Source organism: Solea senegalensis, linkage group LG9 (genome assembly GCF_019176455.1).
Source record: "Solea senegalensis isolate Sse05_10M linkage group LG9, IFAPA_SoseM_1, whole genome shotgun sequence".
NCBI lineage: Eukaryota > Metazoa > Chordata > Actinopteri > Pleuronectiformes > Soleidae > Solea > Solea senegalensis.
Window position 1 is genome coordinate 15240027 of NC_058029.1, and position 9009 is coordinate 15249035.

A 9009-nucleotide genomic window follows, 5' to 3' on the forward strand; every position below is an offset into this window, starting at 1 on the left:
GTGTCAGCTCATGCCACTTGTTCCTCGTGTAAGTTTACTTGGAGGTGAGAGAGAAAAAGGAGAAAAAAAACAGCCCAATCATGAATGTGTACGTGAGAAATGGTGGATTTTCTGCATGGAAACAAGTGGACTCGCTTTACCTACACCATGACAATATTTCCCTTTTGCTGGGATCTCAAGATTTATTATTCGATCAAATAAGTTTTCAAATGTGTTATTTTTTTATTTTATTTTTTGGGGGCGTGTTTGCCTTATTTTACGCCATTTACGTACCTTTCTTTGCCTCTAAATGTGCTGCTCTGAAATGCTGTTGTTGTTGCTGCTGCTCGACAACAATAATCTGGTTTGGGTTATGTTTAACGAGAGGTGAGTCTGGCCTGCAGTGTTTGGGGTTTGTGCTCGCCTCCAGAGCCTGGTGCGAGGAGCTGAGACCCTCGTTTGCAGCAGCAGCAGCGGCGGCGGCTGCAGCAGCGGCGGCGGCGGCAGCAGCCAGACTCACTCCGGACGAATTAGTGTAGCGCAGGATCCCTTGGCCCTGCAGGGGGCTGAAGTTGCCATAGTTTGTGTAATTGCTATAAAAGGGAGAAGTGTAATAAATAGGTCTTGCAAGGATGGAGGGGGTCGGGTAGAGGGAGGGGGAGCTGGCAGCCGGGGAGGTGGTGGAGGGCGTAGGGGGAGTGAGGAGCCCCCCGCTGGAGGAGGGGCCATTTGGTTGCTGTTGCTGATGTTGCTGCTTTTGGTCCGAGGTAGCAATCTCCGCCAGCGACCACAATTTGGGCTTTACTGTCGGGTTCTGAGGCGCCCCCGATGGAGCTCTGCTGTCAAGGCATGAAGTCGCTTTACTGGCGTTAATATTGTTGCTGTTGACGAGGCTCCGGGCCAAATCCTCGCGTTGGCTGTGGAGTTGGTGGAGGTGATGGAGGTGGTTGTGATGGTGGAGGTGGTGGTGGTGATGGCCGAGAGCTGGCGCTTCTACTCCCGTCAGAGGCGACGACGTGACGGCTTTGGGCGAGAGCTGAACCCGTGCAGGGTCGTGGTTCTGGTCCTCGCCGTCATCGTCGCATTTGTCGCCGCCTTGGTCGGAGCTCAAATCGCCCACGTGACAGCTGACCTTCTCCCCGTCAGACTCTGCCGAGCAGGAGTGGTCCGTCAAAGTGTCGACGTGCAAGCTGATACCTAAGGGGGGGCAAATCCAAGAAATTAAATAATAATAATAATTTGAATGAATAATAATAATGTTATTGATGATAATAATAATAATACTAATAATAATAATAATAATAATAATAATAATAACAATAATAATAATAATAATAATAGAAACACAGGTGTAGGTACACAAACGCAACAATACAATCAAATTAAATCAAATAAACCATAAACACTACACGTGTAGAAGCCACTGAATATTAATTAGACAATAATGATTCTAAAATATGCACACGTCACGACTTGAAATCCAAACAAATGAAATGTGTCACACAACTTATATCCACTGCTCAAATTATTATGTGATTAGTAAAATAATCATTTTAAAGTTTTTTAAAAATATTAATAATTGCATTTATATGGTAATAATAATTGTGTGCTTTTTTCTTAAATTAGAACACAATTAATGTCACAAAAGGAGAGTAATATTCTGTGTAGCTAACCATTTTATCAAGAGCACTCACAGTGACTGCTGTGTCCGTCCATGAATCGTGGGCAAGAGAATAAAGTATTCGTTTTATACATAAATATAAATGTGTGTGTGTGTGTGTGTGTGTGTTATTTAATATCTACTAAAACAACACGTGACAACAGATTTCCTCCATGTAAATGAAGTGTATATTCAGAGCACGTCTATTATTTTGTATTTAATGATTATTTATCTTTAATACGACACATTGCTCTGTGGCACTAAATAACTTGAGCAGTAAATAAAAGGGGACAGCCGCCCCTCCTCTCCCCTTTATCCCCCCCATCCTTCCCTGAATTGTTAAATGGATCATTGGCTCGGTGACCAGATTATACCCCACCTTCATCCTCCGCCGACGCCTCGCTGTTGTCCAGGATTTTCTCGGAGCGTTCCACTTCCTTCCGCTCTCCGTCCCCGTCCTCCTCGTCCTCGTCTTCGCTCTTATTCCTGGGAGCCCAGGTCATTTTGTTCTCCTTCTTCAGCCTCCGCCTGGCGTTGGCGAACCACGTGGAGACTTGCGTCAGGGTCATCTTGGTGATAATAGCGAGCATGATCTTTTCCCCTTTGGTCGGGTACGGGTTCTTCCTGTGCTCCTGTAGCCAGGCCTTCAGGGTGGCCGTGGCGTCCCTGGTGGCGTTTTTGCGGTAAGCCGGGTCGTTGAGCTGGTAAGGGTAACCTGGACTCCCGTACGGATGGTAACTTAAAGCCCCGGCCATTCCTGTCGTGTGTGCGTCATATGGAGAGCTCTGGAGAAAAAGTTGAAAAAAAAAAATCCTTAAATCCTTGAGCGCTGTGTTTCAAATTGTATCTTCTCCCTTTTAATGATTATTGTACACATGTGACAACAGTAACTTTAAATACACGTCAACACATCACATATGTTTTAAAAAACAAGCAAACAATCAAATATTAATAATCGACTTTGTTTAAAGGTCAAATGAGTGACAGCTGCAACATATACTGACATGTATCATCTTCACTTTATTTCCCTGATAATAACTAAATATTATCGTTCAGGCTTTAAAGTATAGTCTTCATTATTTGTCAACTAAGCAGCTCAAAGAAGCACATGTGTAATTGAGGGTTGTAAACGCACCGCGTGTAAAAGAAGGCCGCAGGAAGCTATGCACTAATGTTAACTAATGGTTAAGATCGTTATCGGATTAACTAATAACAGAGCTCCCGTTATTACAGCCATTAAGGTCATAAACATGGGGAATCCCAATCGTCTGTAATCACCTATTAACTTGCCCGTTTTCTTTCAGGGGCTGAGCTTTTTTTTTGTTTTGTTTTCTTGTGGCAACCACAATGTGTTAACATATCCTCTCTTTGCAGCATTACAAATCCCATTAGCAAATCACTTGATATGCACCTTTCCTAAAACGCTTGAAGTGCTCTGTGACATTAGCAATGCGAGTCATGCTTTCCATGCAAAATTCCGTTTAGTCAACTAAAGCCGGCGACTCCTTCCCCTGGTGATTTTAATGACTGTCGCAGAAGAAGGAGTCATAGCTCGTGTTATATCAATTTACTACGACACATTGGCTACATCCAGTCCTTGAGAAGCCGGTGGTTCATACACAAATCTGAGTTGGTGCTCACTCTAACGTAATTAGCTGCGCAGCGTGTGTTAAGCGTTGGCCAAAGCCATTACAGTCCACAGCTCACGCGTCAAAATCCCATTTAAGCCAATGGTTTTAAAGTGAGGACACAGATGAGGCCGGTAGATATGAAATGTGTTGCGCTCAATAATAATAATAATAATAATAATAATAATAATAATAATAATAATAATAATAAAAAGTTCCAGAGTCATTCACAACAAAAACACTGTCAGTGACATGGGATGAGATGCTGGGATTATTGCGCACGTTTACAAACTTTAATACAGCGACACGCTTTTCTGCAGAGGGGAACTAAAACACACAATTACATCGGTGAATAGAATGGGATATTTACCATGTAGGATGGGAATCCCGTCGTCGGATCCGTGGAATATGACAGCGGACTGGAGAAGCCTGCACCGGCCGAGGCGGAGAAAGCAGCCGATCCAGGATAAGGGCTGAAGGCTGAGCCAGAGGACGACCTGGCCAAGTCTTCATTCCGCGGGGCAGCCAGAGCTGAGGCCCCGTAAGCCGGACACGAATAAAGAGCCAGCGAGCCCGGGGGCTGGTAGAGGTAACCCTGAGGATAGGACATTGGTGAGCGCGCTATAGGTCGCCGATTCCAAAAAGGGAGGAAAAAACGCGCAGGGCGGCGGACAAGAGTGACCAAAATAATAAACAATCAACTCAGTAATCGGCCGTGCAAACAGTCATCAAACAATGGTCATGGGAAGTCCTCCCTCCACGGTCCCCTTACTGGGAGAAAAAAAACAAACCCCGAAAGATCTGTTAAAGTGCCCACATTGAGGCAATGTGGCATGCGTCTTGATCCCCTAGCGTCCGATGTTTTTAGTACGCAGCACTATGAAGTGAGGAGTTAGGAAGGAAGGAGCCACTGGAGTTTCTGACACACACAGAAAGCATTGGGGGAAACTGGAGCTGTCACTCCAGCTCATCTGAATATCTCATCCCCGCCCCCTTCTGCCTCACAGAAATGGAGCCTCGGAACAAAACCAGGACTCCACACTGTAAAAAGTGAGCTCTTTTTGTTCCACCTTATCATAGATTATTGTGAAAAACCAAACAAAAAAAAAAGTTAATTACAGTGTAAGTGGTGTGACAGCACATGGAATGCTCCACAACAACTATCTGTAATATGTGACGTTTGTTTAGAGCAAATTCAAGCAGTATCAAAAGTTAAATTTTCTTTCCAATCACATTATCATCATCATCATCATCATCATCATATTTAGACTCCAAACTTGAGGGGATGCACAGAAAATATCAAGTGTGGAAAAATACTTTCCCTTGACTTTGTAAGTTTCTGTGCAGCCTTATCATTTATATTTGATAGTGGGAGACATGACTTGAAACGTGCAGAGAGGAGAGGTCATAAACAGTCATTTTGCCAGTCAAACTATTGAAACACGGACTCATTCATGGAGGTGGCGCCGATAAATATGCGCGCTCATCGGGCAGTGCGCGCTCTGGCCTGCGGGAGGCGTACACGACTCCTTAATTTCCACCGTTTAGCACACTCTCAAACACGCTCATCCCCTATTATTACAATTACAGTCATTCACTGGCAATAATAAAGCTGCTGGTTGTGTGGGCGACTGGCGCTTTATTAGGGGCGGTCCTTCCACTCCACGCAAGATAATAACCCGCCGGCACTGTTGAAGTGTGCGTGGCTGTGGATTTGACAGCCTTTGCTCTTGCTCTTTTGCCAGTGCGTCTGTGCGCTCACCTGTCTTGCGCTGCTTGCGGAGGCTTTAGGACTTGTCTGCGTGCAGAACAGGGGCATATCCTTGTCCTTTATTATTGTGATTACAGGCATTATGACCTCTGTTGGAGACAAGCGATACGGCGCAGCGTGGTAGAAACCTGACACGGTGACAGCGGCTGTGGAACGGGCAGTCAAGGTGGCAACTGTTGTGAAGAAGAGTGGCCTAGCAGCGTTTCTCATCAGTATTCACCCGAATGAATGTATTCATCCATCAGGTGCTTCCTCTTCCACTGCGGTGTGGTCTGACAGTGTTGTGAACAGCAACAGCACATTCTTGGATAAGTGCAACACAGCTTGTCTCATAGCATGAATCACTAATTTGTGTATTACAGAGAATATATGCATTATGCAGAGGATAAACACTATTTTTTTTCTGGCTTTGTTGTTTAATATGCAATATTTAAAAGATATTCCACAATGTATGGTTATACTTCAGTAGAGGAGTCATGTCAGATTGTATAATATATGTGTGAATTCAATAATATGCATTCACCTATGAAGTATATGATAATACAATAAATCAACCTTATTTTCAATAACATGTTGCCTTCCTTTTTTGGTGATTAAATCCAACTGCATGTTGAAAAAAAAAAAATGCTAAAGTATTAAACACAATGGTGCCAATGTTGTATATTATTCTTATTATTTTAAGTATTGCTTTGTGTCTAATTGCATGGTCCCCAAAATGATCTGCATAATTTTGATTGTAAAATATAGATGGACAATAATAGTAATTTTAATTTTTTCAACAGTGTAAATACAGTCCATACATTTTATTTAATTACTTATAACATAATACTACTGATAATACAAATACTAAAATGTTTTAAGCTTGAAACACATTGAATTTGTTTTAGACGCCATTACTGATCCAACCAATTTCTGGAACTTGACATTAACCGAATTGTGTTTGGACATATTTGTAAATATAATTAAATATTGTCTGTATTCATACATATATTTTATTTATATAGCAAAACAAAACAAAACATGATTTTGTTTTCATGTACATTGTCTAATATACTAATACTCTGTCATTGTAATCGTCTGCTTGCTGCTGCTTAGACAAAATAATTTGCATTTGTCAGAAAGATGTAGGTGATTCCTCGGTTTCAGACATAACTAATCAATCCAAGAAGAGTAAATTAATCGTCTCTATATAGATTGGGTCAAGATGGCTTACAGGGAGTACTGTTCGACCCACAGCAGGGGGCACTGTCTCCTCTGCACACAGACCAAGAGCTAACCATCAGAACAGTAATCACATCAGTTTTTGTGTTGTTTTTTTGTTTGTTTTTTCGTGTGTGTGTGTGTGTGTTTGTGTAGTATATATAAGGGTGAATATACTGTACATGTGCGTGCATGTAAATGTCTGTGTCTGCATATACTTATTACTTTAGTGCGTTAAAGTCCACCTGTCGGCCCACTGAGGTGCAGAACTGTGTGTGTGTGTGTGTGTGTGTGTGTTGAAGTCCACAGTACATTCCAGGTCTCAGTTTCAAAAAGGCTGGAGCACTTAAGATATTTTAGTCCCAAGATGATGGAGCTATATGAGATGGGAGAGAAGAGACTGGGAGCTGGAAGACAGACAAACGGAGAGACAAGGCAGTCAGAGAGAGGGAGAGAGACAGACAGATAAAGACTGTATAGACAGTGTAAAGCAGACAGATGCAGAGACACGGAAGCACACCGGGTCAGATAGACACAGTGGCAGACAAGGAAAGAAGATGTAGAGTCAGACAAACAGATACACCTTCCCTCTGTGATGTTATTATTAATATTTAGGCCAGTGTTTCTAAAACCTTTGATATAATAAGCCACCCTTTAAAGGACGAAACATCGCCACTAAATTGAGAGTATAGATTGTGGAAAGAGCAGATTTGGGCAACAGTTTTAGACAATTGCACTGCATTACTGTAACACCTGTAACAATATGATTTTGAATAGGTACAGTAAATCATACATTTTAAACTAACCCTAACCCTTAATTTATGCACATGCTACAAAGTGAAAAGGCTGAAAACATTACAGCAAATGTATTTAGTGACTGACTGTGGTTGTGCTTCTCAAACCAATTGATTTAGACTTTATAATTTAATTGAACATGTGACTTTCAACCCTGTATACACATGTGTTATGAATTATCATTGGAGACCAAACGCACGTTATGATTTTAATTTACAACTCATAAAAAAAGTTTCATCTTTTATATTTAAATATGACAGGCCCTCACTATAAATACACAACTAAAATAAAAAAGCCACTCTAGCTCTACAGCCTGTGTCTAAATTCTCTCAAATAAATCCACAGTTAACAACTAAAATTTGAAAATAGAACATTTAGAGAATTAATTGATGCCTTGTTATTAATGCAGATGCTTTCAAGATTCTCTGCTGTTCTCTGATGATAAGTCCATACCAGAAGGAAACGACAAAACTCTTTTCTTTCTTTCTTTCTTTCTTTCTTTCTTTCTCTAATTAAATATATTAACTACTAATTATTTAGGGTCAAGTGTAAACAACTCAGAGTGAAACTGAATAGCAGGAAACAGGAAAGGCAGTAGGTTTGATTTGTATGCCCTTTGTTTATTACACAGGACTAATAAAAAGTTGATTCCTGATTGTTTTGTTTTCTTTAAGGCTTCTACCGTGGACGTTTAAATAACTCGGTGTGGCAGCAGAGTATTGGGTTGTGTGCGTGTGTGCCGTCTGTCTGGGTGCATTTCGGGCCAGTGTGGGGTGGAGCCGGGTAAAAGTGTAAATGCATGTGCCTGTCAATCACTCTTGCTATACGTAGCTGAAGGTGCAGCAGTGTATACCAGAGAAACCCTTCTTTTTCGTCATACTGAGCCGCTCTGAAATCAATATGGGCCGGAATACAGCAACATGATTAAAGCCTGAGCCTATTGTTCACAGTAACCACCTTGCTGTGACTTATTAGAGAGGTACATTGGATTTGTCCACCTTGAAAAGCAATTTTTGTCTTTGGGCTTGTCTCCTTGTTGCCTCGGGCTGATTCTAGTGGTTTGATATTGAGGTGTTGTACTCATCTTTGCCGAACAAAGTGCCCAGTTTTGTATCAGTTTAAGAGCTGTGTATTATGCTGTAACCACACGACAATTTACTCTCCTGAATTTCGCGACACCCAAGGAGCTCAATGAGGTGTTATCCACTGTGGGCTGGCAGAATGTTCAGCATTCCAAACTTGTGCAAAGTACAGTGCGTACATGTTTGTGTGCTCGTGATTGTGCGTGGGTTTGCAGAAGGAAGGAGAAAAACTGCATTGTGATCGTTTCATAGTGCAACTTAGGGTAGCTCGTCTTACTGTCAGCCTCATGTGATCACAGCGACTCCTAAAAACCCCTCAGATCTGTCAAAATAATTGGCAAAATGACGCACTACATGTCTTTATGAATCTGTCTTACAACACTGTCACATTTGCTGCATTTTGATAAAAAGCGCTACTACAATTCACCCCTCCCCCCGTCTGGGTTCATTGTGAAAATGTCTTTGGTCTGGATTTGTAGGGAGAAGGTTGGTGTGGGAAGGGGGTGGTGAGGGGTTGGGTGGCAGACTGGCGACAGGCCGTCATCTCTCTCCCCGCCTGGCATCTGCCCACTGCTGCCAACCCTCTTCTAATCAGCAGCAGTCCATGTGCTTGGCAGCAGAGGGGGTTTCAAATCTGCCCCTCGCCCCGAGTTAAAAACCCTAAGCCCTATCACTTTGTAAACGGGTACCTTTAGGGCGACTGAAGCAGGGACACCTCTGATGTGCTGAAGTGGAAACATCACTTGCCACGTCGCCTTGCATATGTTGCGCTGCTAGCACTGTTGTTGCTTTTGTTCTTGTTTATTTTTTTATTTTTTTTCCAACCAAAATCACAAAAGCAGCGCTCTCTGTAGTTTTGATTTGTTTAACATGCTGCTAACTGACATGGATGTT

The 9009-nt window shown here is 42.3% G+C and overlaps 1 protein-coding gene across 1 annotated transcript; it reads right to left on the bottom strand.

Moving 5' to 3' along the window:
• Positions 1-242: 242 nt before the first annotated feature.
• irx2a (iroquois homeobox 2a) lies at positions 243-4220 on the bottom strand. The gene is made up of 3 exons (XM_044033247.1): positions 3638-4220; positions 2019-2424; positions 243-1176 (listed from the first exon to the last, which is right to left on the bottom strand). The coding sequence occupies exons 1-3, from the start codon at positions 3875-3877 to the stop codon at positions 266-268; spliced, it is 1557 nt and encodes a 518-aa protein (XP_043889182.1). The 5' UTR covers positions 3878-4220; the 3' UTR covers positions 243-265.
• Between the last annotated feature and the right edge of the window lie 4789 nt (positions 4221-9009).